The 17,552-nt window shown below is 43.0% G+C and overlaps 1 protein-coding gene across 3 annotated transcripts in view; it reads left to right on the forward strand.

Annotated features, from left to right (window-relative positions):
* The window catches only part of nfxl1 (nuclear transcription factor, X-box binding-like 1), a 99,188-nt gene that overhangs the window by 67,564 nt on the left and 14,072 nt on the right, over nucleotides 1-17,552 (forward strand). For all 3 annotated transcript variants that reach the window (XM_045721371.1, XM_045721369.1, XM_045721370.1), the window contains exon 18: nucleotides 8,962-9,128. In XM_045721371.1, the coding sequence (XP_045577327.1) occupies nucleotides 8,962-9,128 (167 nt within the window). The remainder of the gene's footprint in view (nucleotides 1-8,961; nucleotides 9,129-17,552) is intronic.

Genomic DNA, 17,552 nt, shown 5'->3' on the forward strand with positions numbered 1-17,552 from the left:
GAAGTTATTAATTACACTTTTAGATGGTGTATCAATATACCCAGGAGTTGCTTACCAAGACAATGTTGAATGTTCCTGGAGTGGCCGAGTTACGGTTTTGACTTAAATCGGCTTGAAAATCTACGACGTGACTTGAAAATGGCTGTCTAGAAATGATCGACAAGAATAATGTGAAAATATTGTACAATCCAGGTGTACAAAGCTCTTAGAGACTTACCCAGAAACACCCACAGCTGTAATCGCTACCAAAGGTGATTCTAACATGTATTGACTCGGGGGTGTGAATACTTAACAGTACCAGTCAAAAGTTTGGTATTCCAGGTGACTACCTAATGAAGCTGGTTGAGAGAATGCCAAGAGTGTGCAAAGCTGTCATCAAGGCAAAAGTTGGCTACTTTGAAGAATCTCAAATATAAACAAAATATATTTTGATTTGTTTAACACTTTTTTGGTTACTACATGATTCCATATGTGTTATTTCATAGCTTTGATGTCTTCACTGTTATTCTACAACGTAGAAAATAGTTTAAAAAATTAAGAAAAACCCTGGAATGAGAAGCTGTGTCCAAACTGTTGACTGGTTCTGCATGTAAATGAGATATTTCTGTATTTCATAAACAAATGAATAATAAGAATTATTGAAAAACATGTTTTCACTTTGTCATTAAGGGGTGAATTCAGGCTGAAACTGAGTAATACGTGAAAGGGGGGTTATGAAGGGTTATGAATGCTCTATGAAGGCACTGCCTATAATAGTCTTCAATTACTCTCCCTAACGCGCGCGCGCACACACACACACACACACACACACACACACACACACACACACACACACACACACACACACACACACAGGCTAAACACACACACACACGCACGCACGCACGCACGCACGTGTACGTACGTACGTACGTACGCACTAACCCAGGAATGCCCAGGTAGGCTTTTTTACCTAATGACTTTTAAAAATCACAAGATACCTGGATCCTTACAGAACCCTGGACTTGTTCGCTGCTAAGACTGTTCTCGTGAGTGAAGACGGGTTCACGTGTGTGTGTTTAGCCTGTGTGTGTGTGTGTGTGTGTGTGCATTTAGCCGGTGTGTGTGTGTGTTTAGCCTGTGTGTGTGTGTTTAGCCTGTGTGTGTGTGTGTGTGTGTGTGTGTGTGTGTGTACGTGTGTGTACGTGTGTACGTGTGTGTGTGTGTACGTGTGTGTGTGTGTACGTGTGTGTGTGTGTACGTGTGTGTGTGTGTTTAGCTGAGCCCTAGGTTACATTCAGAGGGAATGTATTCCAGGGCAGAATTAAATATTTCCGAAGCGTTTGCGGAATGTCTCACGTGATCGGCACTGTGTGTGTGTGTGTGTGTGTGTGTGTGTGTGTGTGTGTGTGTGTGTGTGTGTGTGTGTGTGTGTGTGTGTGTGTGTGTCATGCGGTATGGTGTTACTCTGGGGCGTTAGACTGGACCAAGTATTTACCACCTGATAACCAGACTGGCACGGCCGACACGGGGAGGTGATAGTGATGGGGAGGACGGGGAGGTGATAGTGATGGGGAGGACAGGGGAGGATGGGGAGGTGATGGGGAGGACAGGGGAGGATGGGGAGGACGGGGAGGACGGGGAGGTGATAGTGATGGGGAGGACGGGGAGGACGGGGAGGTGATAGTGATGGGGAGGACGGGGAGGACGGGGAGGACGGGGAGGTGAGGACAAGAGACTCTGTTTCTAATTTTCCGTTTTAAGGAAAACTCGTTCGGATCAGGTGGGAAACGTCACTCCTCTCCCCCTCATCTCCTCTCTCACTCCTCTCCCCCTCATCTCCTCTCTCACTCCTCTCCCCCTCATCTCATCTCTCCTCCTCTCCCCCTCATCTCCTCTCTCACTCCTCTCCCCCTCATCTCCTCTCTCCTTCTCTCCCCCTCATCTCCTCTCTCACTCCTCTCCCCCTCATCTCCTCTCTCACTCCTCTCCCCCTCATCTCCTCTCTCACTCCTCTCCCCCTCATCTCCTCTCTCACGCCTCTCCCCCTCATCTCCTCTCTCACACCTCTCCCCCTCATCTCCTCTCTCACGCCTCTCCCCCTCATCTCCTCTCTCACGCCTCTCCCCCTCATCTCCTCTCTCACTCCTCTCCCCCTCATCTCGTCTCTCCTTCTCTCCCCCTCATCTCCTCTCTCCTTCTCTCCCCAGGGGAGGACTCCTCTCCTAATCACACAAACAGCCCCCCCCCCCGAACAACACGCGCCTCCATCTTGGAAACTTCTGTTCGCTCTGGAACTTTCCGCAGTGGAATGCTCTGTGACATCACAGCGTGACACTTAAGTCCTGTTTCATGATTGGTGGAGAGGCTGGCGATGGCCGAATTTGGCGATTTTTTTTTTTTTTAAACTTTATCACAACGTGTGTGTGTGTGTGTGTGTGTGTGTGTGTGTGTGTGTGTGTGTGTTTAGCCTGTGTTGTGTGCGTTTAGCCTGTGTGTGTGTGTGTGTGTGTGTGTGTGTGTGTGTATGTGTGTGTGTGTGTGTGTGTTTAGCCTGTGTTGTGTGCGTTTAGCCTGTGTGTGTGTGTGTGTGTGTGTGTGTGTGTGTGTGTGTGTGTGTTTAGCCTGTGTTGTGTGCGTTTAGCCTGTGTGTGTGTGTGTGTGTGTGTGTGTGTGTTGTGTGCGTTTAGCCTGTGTGCGTGCGTGCGTGCGTGCGTGTGTGTGTGTGTGTTTAGCCTGTGTGTGTGTGTGTGCGTGTGTGCGTGTGTGTTGTGTGCGTTTAGCCTGTGTGCGTGCGTGCGTGCGTGCGTGCGTGTGTGTGTGTGTGTGTTGTGTGCGTTTAGCCTGTGTGTGTGTGTGTGCGTGTGTGCGTGCGTGCGATTTACCAGGGACCTCATGATACGATATTTATTGTGATTTGTATTTTATTCTTTTCTTTCTCACAGTTCAGAATGGGTTTTTTTTTGCGATTTGATCTTCCAAAACGTATTGCTCTCTGTATCAGCTTCAGAGGGACAGAGAGAGAGAGAGAGAGAGCCGTGAGAAAACACACGTTTCGATCAGTCATGGAAATTAAAAAGTGCTGAAAACAAATAGGGCTCCTTATAAGATTTTTTAAAAGAAGATGGAGAAGGAGCGATAGGGGCCTTTTATGGTACAATAATACATTCATTATAAATAATCTCCCGATATGTAACTGTCAATTTTATTTCTCTCATCGCTACAGATGTTTATTTGTGTTGATGCTATAAATTCTCAGATAAAGAGTACAAAAATTGGTTAATAACCACCTAACTGAGGAACTCAGTTTAACCTTTCGTAATACCCTAGATGCAATCGAACCCCTAAAAACTAAAAACATTTGCCACAAGAAACTAGCTCCCTGGTATACAGAAAATATCCGTGCCCTGAAGCTTCCAGAAAATACCCGAGCCCTGAAGCTTCCAGAAAATACCCGAGCTCTGAAGCTTCCAGAAAATACCCGAGCCCTGAAGCTTCCAGAAAATTGGAACGGAAATGGAGCTACACCAAACTGGAAGTCTTCCAACTAGCTTGGAAAGACCGTGCAGTATCGAAGAGCCCTCACTGCTGCTCAATCATCCTACACTGCTCAAAAAAATAAAGGGAACACTTAAACAACTCAATGTAACTCCAACTCAATCACACTTCTGTGAAATCAAACTGTCCACTTAGGAAGCAACACTGATTGACAATACAATTTCACATGCTGTTGTGCAAATGGAATAGACAACAGGTGGAAATTATAGGCAATTAGCAAGACACCCCCAATAAAGGAGTGGTTCTGCAGGTGGTGACCACAGATCACTTCTCAGTTCCTATGCTTCCTGGCTGATGTTTTGGTCACTTTTGAATGCTGGCGGTGCTTTCACTCTAGTGGTAGCATGAGACGGAGTCTACAACCCACACAAGTGGCTCAGGTAGTGCAGCTCATCCAGGATGGCACATCAATGTGAGCTGTGGCAAGAAGGTTTGCTGTGTCTGTCAGCGTAGTGTCCAGAGCATGGAGGCGCTACCAGGAGACAGGCCAGTACATCAGGAGACGTGGAGGAGGCCGTAGGAGGGCAACAACCCAGCAGCAGGACCGCTACCTCCGCCTTTGTGTAAGGAGGAGCAGGAGGAGCACTGCCAGAGCCCTGCAAAATGACCTCCAGCAGGCCACAAATGTGCATGTGTCTGCTCAAACGGTCAGAAACAGACTCCATGAGGGTGGTATGAGGGCCCAATGTCCACAGGTGGGGGTTGTGCTTACAGCCCAACACCGTGCAGGACGTTTGGCATTTGCCAGAGAACACCAAGATTGGCAAATTCGCCACTGGCGCCCTGTGCTCGTCACAGATGAAAAGCAGGTTCACACTGAGTACGTGACAGACGTGACAGAGTCTGGAGACGCCGTGGAGAACGTTCTGCTGCCTGCAACATCCTCCAGCATGACCAGTTTGGCGGTGGGTCAGTCATGGTGTGGGGTGGCATTTCTTTGGGGGGCCGCACAGCCCTCCATGTGCTCGCCAGAGGTAGCCTGACTGCCATTAGGTACCGAGATGAGATCCTCAGACCCCTTGTGAGACCATATGCTGGTGCGGTTGGCCCTGGGTTCCTCCTAATGCAAGACAATGCTAGACCTCATGTGGCTGGAGTGTGTCAGCAGTTCCTGCAAGAGGAAGGCATTGATGCTATGGACTGGCCCGCCCGTTCCCCAGACCTGAATCCAATTGAGCACATCTGGGACATCATGTCTCGCTCCATCCACCAACGCCACGTTGCACCACAGACTGTCCAGGAGTTGGCGGATGCTTTAGTCCAGGTCTGGGAGGAGATCCCCCAGGAGACCATCCGCCACCTCATCAGGAGCATGCCCAGGCGTTGTAGGGAGGTCATACAGACACGTGGAGGCCACACACACTACTGAGCCTCATTTTGACTTGTTTTAAGGACATTACATCAAAGTTGGATCAGCCTGTAGTGTGGTTTTTCCACTTTAATTTTGAGTGTGACTCCAAATCCAGACCTCCATGGGTTGATAAATTGGATTTCCATTGATTATTTTTGTGTGATTTTGTTGTCAGTACATTCAACTATGTAAAGAAAAAAGTATTTAATAAGATGATTTCTTTCATTCAGATCTAGGATGTGTTGTTTAAGTGTTCCCTTTATTATTTTGAGCAGTATATATATCGTGTACAGGGTATCTACAGTATATTAGAGGAACAACTGAATTCAGGCTAAACAGCTACTCAAATGTAATGAGACAAAGTCCAGTTGATCTCTAAGGGGCATTTTATAGAATAATTCGCTGTATATACTACATGGCCATAAGTATGTGGACAGCTGCTCGTCAAAACATCTCATTACAAAATCATGGGCATTAATATGGAGTTGGTCCACCCCCCCCCTTTGCTGCTATAACAGCCTCCACTCTTCTGGGAAGTCTTTCCACTAGATGTTGGAACATTGCTGCTATAACAGCCTCCACTCTTCTGGGAAGGCTTTCCACTAGATGTTGGAACATTGCTGCTATAACAGCCTCCTCTCTTCTGGGAAGGCTTTCCACTAGATGTTGGAACATTGCTGCTATAACAGCCTCCACTCTTCTGGGAAGGCTTTCCACTAGATGTTGGAACATTGCTGCTATAACAGCCTCCACTCTTCTAGGAAGGCTTTCCACTAGATGTTGGAACATTGCTGCTATAACAGCCTCCTCTCTTCTGGGAAGGCTTTCCACTAGATGTTGGTACATTGCTGCTATAACAGCCTCCACTCTTCTGGGAAGGCTTTCCACTAGATGTTGGTACATTGCTGCTATAACAGCCTCCTCTCTTCTGGGAAGGCTTTCCACTAGATGTTGGTACATTGCTGTGGGGACTTGCTTTCATTCAGCCACGAGCATTAGTGAAGTCGGGCTCTGACACATCCGTCCCGCTGATCCCCAACACAGGGGCCCCTCAGGGGTGCGTGCTCAGCCCCCTCTACTCCCTGTTCACTCGTGACTGAACGGCCAGGCACGACTCCAACACCATCATTAAATTTGCCCGAAAACAACAGTGGTAGGCCTGATCACCGACATCAACGAGACAGCCTATAAGGAGGAGGTCAGAGACCTGGCAGTGTGGTGCCAGGACAACAGTCTACACCTGTTGTATTCAGCATTTCACTGTGAGGTCTACTACGCCTGTTGTATTCAGCATTTCACTGTGAGGTCTACTACACCTGTTGTATTCAGCATTTCACTGTGAGGTCTACTACACCTGTTGTATTCAGCATTTCACTGTGAGGTCTACTACACCTGTTGTATTCAGCATTTCACTGTGAGGTCTACTACACCTGTTGTATTCAGCATTTCACTGTGAGGTCTACTACACCTGTTGTATTCAGCATTTCACTGTAATGTCTACTACACCTGTTGTATTCAGCATTTCACTGTGAGGTCCACCTACACCTGTTGTATTCAGCATTTCACTGTGAGGTCCACCTACACCTGTTGTATTCAGCATTTCACTGTGAGGTCTACTACACCTGTTGTATTCAGCATTTCACTGTGAGGTCTACTACACCTGTTGTATTCAGCATTTCACTGTGAGGTCTACTACACCTGTTGTGTTCAGCATTTCACTGTGAGGTCTACTACACCTGTTGTATTCAGCATTTCACTGTGAGGTCTACTACACCTGTTGTATTCAGCATTTCACTGTGAGGTCTACTACACCTGTTGTATTCAGCATTTCACTGTGAGGTCTACTACACCTGTTGTATTCAGCATTTCACTGTGAGGTCTACACCTGTTGTATTCAGCATTTCACTGTGAGGTCTACTACACCTGTTGTATTCAGCATTTCACTGTGAGGTCTACTACACCTGTTGTATTCAGCATTTCACTGTGAGGTCTACTACACCTGTTCGGCGCATGTGACTAATATGATCTGGTGTTGGGCGATTAGGCCTGGCTCGTAGTCAGCGTTCCAATTCATCCCGAAGGTGTTACGTAGGGTTGAGGTCAGGGCTCTGTGCAGGCCTGTCAAGTTCTTCTACACAATTTTACTTTTTTACTCCCGTTTTTCTCCCCAATTTCGTGAGATCCAATTGGTAGTTACAGTCTTGTCCCATCGCTGCAACTCCCCTACGGACTCAGGAGAGGCGAAGGTCGAGAGCCATGCGTCCTCCAAAACACGACCCCGCCGAGCCACACTGCTTCTTGACACACTACTGCTAGCTTAACGCGGAAGCCAGCCGCACCAATGGGTCGGAGGAAACACCGAACACCTGGCGACCGTTTCAGCATGCACTGCGCCCGGACCGCCACAAGGAGTCGCTAGAGTGCGATGGGGACAAGGACATCCCGTCCGACCAAACACTCCCCTAACCCGGACGACACTGGGCGAATTGTTAGCCACCTCCCCTGGGATCAAACCCGGGTCTGTAGTGACGCCTCAAGCACTGCTGCGATGCAGTGCCTTAGACCACTATGCCACTCGGTAAGCCCCGACAAACCATTTCTGTATGAACCTCGCTTTGTGCACAGGGGCATTGGAAAGGGCCTTCGTTAAACTATTGCCACAAAGTTGGAAGCACAGAATCTTCTAGAATGTCATTGTATGCTGTGGCTTTAAGATTTCCCTTCACTGGAACTAAGGGGCCTAAATCATGAAAAACATCCCCAGACCATTTGTCCTCCACCAAACTTTACAGTTGACACTATGCAATTGGAGCAGGTAGCGTTCTCCTGGCATCCACCAAACCCAGATTAGTCCGTCGGACTGCCAGATGGTGAAGCGTGATTCATCACTCCAGAGAACGCGTTTCCATTGCTACAGAGTCCAATGGCTGTGAGCTTTACTCCCCTCCAGCCGACGCTTGGCATTGCACATGGGGATCTTAAGGCTTGTGTGCGGCTGCTCGGCCGCGGAAACCCATTTCAGGAAGCTCCCGAAGCAAAGTTATTGGGCTGACGTTGCTTCCAGAGGCTGTTTGGAACTCGGTAGTGAGTGTTGAAACTGAGGACAGACGATTTTTACGCGCTTCAGCTCTCGGCGGTCCCGTTCTGTGAGTTTGTGTGGCCTACCACTTCGCTGCTGAGCCGTTGTTGCTCCTAGACGTTTCCACTTCACAATAACAGCACTTACAGATGACTGGGGAGCAGCTCTAGCAGGGCAGAAACTTGACGAACTGACTTGTTAGAAAAGTGGCATCCTATGACGGTGGCTTGTTGAAAGTCACTGAGCTCTTCAGTACAGGCCGTTCTACTGCCAATGTTTGTCTATGGAGATTGCATGGCTGTGTGTTTGATTTTATACACCGGTCAGCAAAGGCAAATCCACTAATTTGAAGGGGGTCCACATACTTCTGTGTATATAGTGTATATTGATTTAAATGTCCCAGATTGCCCCCTTTAACCTCTATACCATCTCTCCCTCCTCCTCTCTCTCCCTCCCTCCCTCCCTCCTCCTCTCTCTCCCCACTCCCTCCCTCCTCTCTCTCTCTCCCTCTCCCCCCTCCTCTCTCCCCCCACTCCCTCCCTCCCTCCTCCTCTCTCTCCCCACTCCCTCCCTCCTCTCTCTCTCCCTCCCTCCCTCCCTCCTCCTCTCTCCCCACTCCCTCCCTCTCTCTCTCTCCCTCCCTCCCCCTCCTCTCTCCCCCTACTCCCTCCCTCCTCCTCCTCCCTCCCTCCTCCTCCCCCTCCCTCCCTCCTCTCTCCCCCTCTCCCTCCCTCCTCTCTCCCCCTCTCCCTCCTCCTCTCTCCCCCTCTCCCTCCTCCTCTCTCCCCACTCCCTCCCTCCCTCCCTCCTCTCTCCCCCCTCCCTCCCTCCCTCCCTCCCTCCTCTCTCCCCACTCCCTCCCTCCTCCCTCCCTCCCTCCTCCTCATCTCTCCCCCACTCCCTCTCTCTCTCTCTCTCTCTCTCTCTCTCTCTCTCTCTCTCTCTCTCTCTCTCTCTCTCTCTCTCTCTCTCTCTCTCTCTTCTGTGTGTCCAGGCGGGTCCAGAGTGTGTGGTGTGTGAAGAGGGGTGTGTTAACCCTCGCCCCCCTGGCTGTCCCCACCTGTGCCCGTTGCCGTGCCACCCGGGGTCGTGCCCCCCCTGCCAACAGATGACCCGACAACGCTGTCACTGCAAGATCTCCCTGCTCTACATAGACTGCCTGTACGTCACACACACACACACACACACACACACACACACACACACACACACACACACACACACACACACACACACACACACAGATCTAGAATCAATGACAAGCTATCAACATTCACAGTTATGTTGGATCCTCTGAAGTTCAGCAGTCAACATCTATCATTATCACTGTCTGTCAACATCTATCACTATCACTGTCTGTCAACATCTATATATCACTGTCTGTCAACATCTATCATTATCACTGTCTGTCAACATCTATCACTATCACTGTCTGTCAACATCTATCATTATCACTGTCTGTCAACATCTATCATTATCACTGTCTGTCAACATCTATCACTATCACTGTCTGTCAACATCTATATATCACTGTCTGTCAACATCTATCACTGTCTGTCAACATCTATCACTGTCTGTCAACATCTATATATCACTGTCTGTCAACATCTATCACTATCACTGTCTGTCAACATCTATATATCACTGTCTGTCAACATCTATATATCACTGTCTGTCAACATCTATATATCACTGTCTGTCAACATCTATATATCACTGTCTGTTAACATCTGTCATTAGCACTGTCTGTCAACATCTATATATCACTGTCTGTCAACATCTATCACTATCACTGTCTGTCAACATCTATCATTATCGCTGTCTGTCAACATCTATCATTATCACTGTCTGTCAACATCTATCATTATCGCTGTCTGTCAACATCTATCATTATTGCTGTCTGTCAACATCTATCATTATCACTGTCTGTCAACATCTATCATTATCACTGTCTGTCAACATCTATCATTATCGCTGTCTGTCAACATCTATCATTATCACTGTCTGTCAACATCTATCATTATCACTGTCTGTCAACATCTATATATCACTGTCTGTCAACATCTATATATCACTGTCTGTCAACATCTATATATCACTGTCTGTCAACATCTATCACTATCACTGTCTGTCAACATCTATATATCACTGTCTGTCAACATCTATATATCACTGTCTGTCAACATCTATATATCACTGTCTGTCAACATCTATCACTATCACTGTCTGTCAACATCTATCATTATCGCTGTCTGTCAACATCTATCACTATCACTGTCTGTCAACATCTATCATTATCACTGTCTGTCAACATCTATATATCACTGTCTGTCAACATCTATCACTGTCTGTCAACATCTATATATCACTGTCTGTCAACATCTATATATCACTGTCTGTCAACATCTATATATCACTGTCTGTCAACATCTATATATCACTGTCTGTCAACATCTATATATCACTGTCTGTTAACATCTGTCATTATCACTGTCTGGCAACATCTATATATCACTGTCTGTCAACATCTATCATTATCACTGTCTGTCAACATCTATATATCACTGTCTGTCAACATCTATCACTATCACTGTCTGTCAACATCTATATATCACTGTCTGTCAACATCTATCACTATCACTGTCTGTCAACATCTATATATCACTGTCTGTCAACATCTATCATTATCACTGTCTGTCAACATCTATATATCACTGTCTGTCAACATCTATATATCACTGTCTGTCAACATCTATATATCACTGTCTGTCAACATCTATATATCACTGTCTGTCAACATCTATCATTATCGCTGTCTGTCAACATCTAGCACTATCACTGTCTGTCAACATCTATATATCACTGTCTGTCAACATCTATCATTATCGCTGTCTGTCAACATCTATCACTATCACTGTCTGTCAACATCTATCATTATCACTGTCTGTCAAAATCTATATATCACTGTCTGTCAACATCTATCATTATCGCTGTCTGTCAACATCTATCACTATCACTGTCTGTCAACATCTATATATCACTGTCTGTCAACATCTATATATCACTGTCTGTCAACATCTATATATCACTGTCTGTTAACATCTGTCATTATCACTGTCTGTCAACATCTATCATTATCACTGTCTGTCAACATCTATATATCACTGTCTGTCAACATCTATCACTATCACTGTCTGTCAACATCTATATATCACTGTCTGTCAACATCTATCATTATCACTGTCTGTCAACATCTATATATCACTGTCTGTCAACATCTATATATCACTGTCTGTCAACATCTATCATTATCGCTGTCTGTCAACATCTATCATTATCGCTGTCTGTCAACATCTATCATTATCGCTGTCTGTCAACATCTATCACTATCACTGTCTGTCAACATCTATATATCACTGTCTGTCAACATCTATCATTATCACTGTCTGTCAACATCTATATATCACTGTCTGTCAACATCTATATATCACTGTCTGTCAACATCTATATATCACTGTCTGTCAACATCTATATATCACTGTCTGTCAACATCTGTCATTATCACTGTCTGTCAACATCTATCATTATCACTGTCTGTCAACATCTATCATTATCACTGTCTGTCAACATCTATATATCACTGTCTGTCAACATCTATCACTATCACTGTCTGTCAACATCTATCATTATCACTGTCTGTCAACATCTATATATCACTGTCTGTCAACATCTATCATTATCACTGTCTGTCAACATCTATATATCATTATCGCTGTCTGTCAACATCTATCATTATCGCTGTCTGTCAACATCTATCATTATCGCTGTCTGTCAACATCTATCACTATCACTGTCTGTCAACATCTATGTATCACTGTCTGTCAACATCTATCATTATCGCTGTCTGTCAACATCTATCATTATCGCTGTCTGTCAACATCTATCATTATCGCTGTCTGTCAACATCTATCATTATCGCTGTCTGTCAACATCTATCACTATCACTGTCTGTCAACATCTATATATCACTGTCTGTCAACATCTATCATTATCGCTGTCTGTCAACATCTATCATTATCGCTGTCTGTCAACATCTATCATTATCGCTGTCTGTCAACATCTATCATTATCGCTGTCTGTTAACATCTATCACTGTCTGTCAACATCTATCACTATCACTGTCTGTCAACATCTATATATCACTGTCTGTCAACATCTATATATCACTGTCTGTCAACATCTATATATCACTGTCTGTCAACATCTATCACTATCACTGTCTGTCAACATCTATCACTATCACTGTCTGTCAACATCTATCACTATCACTGTCTGTCAACATCTATATATCACTGTCTGTCAACATCTATATATCACTGTCTGTCAACATCTATATATCGCTGTCTGTCAACATCTATCACTATCACTGTCTGTCAACATCTATATATCACTGTCTGTCAACATCTATATATCACTGTCTGTCAACATCTATATATCACTGTCTGTCAACATCTGTCATTATCGCTGTCTGTCAACATCTATCATTATCTCAGTCTGTCAACATCTATCATTATCACTGTCTGTCAACATCTATATATCACTGTCTGTCAACATCTATCATTATCGCTGTCTGTCAACATCTATCACTGTCTGTCAACATCTATATATCACTGTCTGTCAACATCTATCATTATCACTGTCTTTCAACATCTATATATCACTGTCTGTCAACATCTATATATCACTGTCTGTCAACATCTATCATTATCACTGTCTGTCAACATCTATCATTATCACTGTCTGTCAACATCTATATATCACTGTCTGTCAACATCTATCACTATCACTGTCTGTCAACATCTATATATCACTGTCTGTCAACATCTGTCATTATCACTGTCTGTCAACATCTATCATTATCACTGTCTGTCAACATCTATCATTATCACTGTCTGTCAACATCTATATATCACTGTCTGTCAACATCTATCACTATCACTGTCTGTCAACATCTATCATTATCACTGTCTGTCAACATCTATATATCACTGTCTGTCAACATCTATCATTATCACTGTCTGTCAACATCTATATATCATTATCGCTGTCTGTCAACATCTATCATTATCGCTGTCTGTCAACATCTATCATTATCGCTGTCTGTCAACATCTATCACTATCACTGTCTGTCAACATCTATGTATCACTGTCTGTCAACATCTATCATTATCGCTGTCTGTCAACATCTATCATTATCGCTGTCTGTCAACATCTATATATCACTGTCTGTCAACATCTATATATCACTGTCTGTCAACATCTATATATCACTGTCTGTCAACATCTATCATTATCACTGTCTGTCAACATCTATATATCACTGTCTGTCAACATCTATCATTATCACTGTCTGTCAACATCTATATATCATTATCGCTGTCTGTCAACATCTATCATTATCGCTGTCTGTCAACATCTATCACTATCACTGTCTGTCAACATCTATATATCACTGTCTGTCAACATCTATCATTATCGCTGTCTGTCAACATCTATCATTATCGCTGTCTGTCAACATCTATCATTATCGCTGTCTGTCAACATCTATCATTATCGCTGTCTGTCAACATCTATCATTATCGCTGTCTGTCAACATCTATCATTATCGCTGTCTGTCAACATCTATCACTATCTGTCAACATCTATATATCACTGTCTGTCAACATCTATCATTATCGCTGTCTGTCAACATCTATCATTATCGCTGTCTGTCAACATCTGTCATTATCGCTGTCTGTCAACATCTGTCATTATCGCTGTCTGTCAACATCTATCATTATCACTGTCTGTTAACATCTGTCACTATCACTTACTGTCAACATCTATCACTATCACTGTCTGTCAACATCTATCACTATCACTGTCTGTCAACATCTATCACTATCACTGTCTGTCAACATCTATCACTGTCTGTCAACATCTATATATCACTGTCTGTCAACATCTATATATCACTGTCTGTCAACATCTATATATCACTGTCTGTCAACATCTATCACTATCACTGTCTGTCAACATCTATATATCACTGTCTGTCAACATCTATATATCACTGTCTGTCAACATCTATATATCACTGTCTGTCAACATCTATCACTATCACTGTCTGTCAACATCTATCATTATCGCTGTCTGTCAACATCTATCACTATCACTGTCTGTCAACATCTATCATTATCACTGTCTGTCAACATCTATATATCACTGTCTGTCAACATCTATCATTATCGCTGTCTGTCAACATCTATCACTATCACTGTCTGTCAACATCTATATATCACTGTCTGTCAACATCTATATATCACTGTCTGTCAACATCTATATATCACTGTCTGTCAACATCTATATATCACTGTCTGTTAACATCTGTCATTATCACTGTCTGGCAACATCTATATATCACTGTCTGTCAACATCTATCATTATCACTGTCTGTCAACATCTATATATCACTGTCTGTCAACATCTATCACTATCACTGTCTGTCAACATCTATATATCACTGTCTGTCAACATCTATCATTATCACTGTCTGTCAACATCTATATATCACTGTCTGTCAACATCTATATATCACTGTCTGTCAACATCTATATATCACTGTCTGTCAACATCTATCATTATCGCTGTCTGTCAACATCTATCATTATCGCTGTCTGTCAACATCTATCATTATCGCTGTCTGTCAACATCTAGCACTATCACTGTCTGTCAACATCTATATATCACTGTCTGTCAACATCTATCATTATCGCTGTCTGTCAACATCTATCACTATCACTGTCTGTCAACATCTATCATTATCACTGTCTGTCAAAATCTATATATCACTGTCTGTCAACATCTATCATTATCGCTGTCTGTCAACATCTATCACTATCACTGTCTGTCAACATCTATATATCACTGTCTGTCAACATCTATATATCACTGTCTGTCAACATCTATATATCACTGTCTGTCAACATCTATATATCACTGTCTGTTAACATCTGTCATTATCACTGTCTGTCAACATCTATCATTATCACTGTCTGTCAACATCTATATATCACTGTCTGTCAACATCTATCACTATCACTGTCTGTCAACATCTATATATCACTGTCTGTCAACATCTATCATTATCACTGTCTGTCAACATCTATATATCACTGTCTGTCAACATCTATATATCACTGTCTGTCAACATCTATCATTATCGCTGTCTGTCAACATCTATCATTATCGCTGTCTGTCAACATCTATCATTATCGCTGTCTGTCAACATCTATCACTATCACTGTCTGTCAACATCTATATATCACTGTCTGTCAACATCTATCATTATCGCTGTCTGTCAACATCTATCATTATCGCTGTCTGTCAACATCTATCATTATCGCTGTCTGTCAACATCTATCATTATCGCTGTCTGTCAACATCTATCACTATCACTGTCTGTCAACATCTATATATCACTGTCTGTCAACATCTATCATTATCACTGTCTGTCAACATCTATATATCACTGTCTGTCAACATCTATATATCACTGTCTGTCAACATCTATATATCACTGTCTGTCAACATCTATATATCACTGTCTGTCAACATCTGTCATTATCACTGTCTGTCAACATCTATCATTATCACTGTCTGTCAACATCTATCATTATCACTGTCTGTCAACATCTATATATCACTGTCTGTCAACATCTATCACTATCACTGTCTGTCAACATCTATCATTATCACTGTCTGTCAACATCTATATATCACTGTCTGTCAACATCTATCATTATCACTGTCTGTCAACATCTATATATCATTATCGCTGTCTGTCAACATCTATCATTATCGCTGTCTGTCAACATCTATCATTATCGCTGTCTGTCAACATCTATCACTATCACTGTCTGTCAACATCTATGTATCACTGTCTGTCAACATCTATCATTATCGCTGTCTGTCAACATCTATCATTATCGCTGTCTGTCAACATCTATCATTATCGCTGTCTGTCAACATCTATCATTATCGCTGTCTGTCAACATCTATCACTATCACTGTCTGTCAACATCTATCATTATCGCTGTCTGTCAACATCTATCATTATCGCTGTCTGTCAACATCTATCATTATCGCTGTCTGTTAACATCTGTCACTATCACTGTCTGTCAACATCTATCACTATCACTGTCTGTCAACATCTATATATCACTGTCTGTCAACATCTATATATCACTGTCTGTCAACATCTATATATCACTGTCTGTCAACATCTATATATCACTGTCTGTCAACATCTATATATCACTGTCTGTCAACATCTATATATCACTGTCTGTCAACATCTATATATCACTGTCTGTCAACATCTATCACTATCACTGTCTGTCAACATCTATCACTATCACTGTCTGTCAACATCTATATATCACTGTCTGTCAACATCTATATATCACTGTCTGTCAACATCTATATATCACTGTCTGTCAACATCTATATATCGCTGTCTGTCAACATCTATCACTATCACTGTCTGTCAACATCTATATATCACTGTCTGTCAACATCTATATATCACTGTCTGTCAACATCTATATATCACTGTCTGTCAACATCTGTCATTATCGCTGTCTGTCAACATCTATCATTATCTCAGTCTGTCAACATCTATCATTATCACTGTCTGTCAACATCTATATATCACTGTCTGTCAACATCTATCATTATCGCTGTCTGTCAACATCTATCACTATCACTGTCTGTCAACATCTATATATCACTGTCTGTCAACATCTATCATTATCACTGTCTGTCAACATCTATATATCACTGTCTGTCAACATCTATATATCACTGTCTGTCAACATCTATCATTATCACTGTCTGTCAACATCTATCATTATCACTGTCTGTCAACATCTATATATCACTCTCTGTCAACATCTATATATCACTGTCTGTCAACATCTATCATTATCACTGTCTGTCAACATCTATATATCACTGTCTGTCAACATCTATATATCACTGTCTGTCAACATCTATCATTATCACTGTCTGTCAACATCTATATATCATTATTGCTGTCTGTCAACATCTATCATTATCGCTGTCTGTCAACATCTATCACTATCACTGTCTGTCAACATCTATATATCACTGTCTGTCAACATCTATCATTATCACTGTCTGTCAACATCTATCATTATCGCTGTCTGTCAACATCTATCATTATCGCTGTCTGTCAACATCTATCATTATCGCTGTCTGTCAACATCTATCATTATCGCTGTCTGTCAACATCTATCATTATCGCTGTCTGTCAACATCTATCACTATCTGTCAACATCTATATATCACTGTCTGTCAACATCTATCATTATCGCTGTCTGTCAACATCTATCATTATCGCTGTCTGTCAACATCTGTCATTATCGCTGTCTGTCAACATCTGTCATTATCGCTGTCTGTCAACATCTATCATTATCACTGTCTGTTAACATCTGTCACTATCACTTACTGTCAACATCTATC

The sequence above is a fragment of the Salmo salar genome, chromosome ssa07 (assembly GCF_905237065.1).
Source record: "Salmo salar chromosome ssa07, Ssal_v3.1, whole genome shotgun sequence".
NCBI lineage: Eukaryota > Metazoa > Chordata > Actinopteri > Salmoniformes > Salmonidae > Salmo > Salmo salar.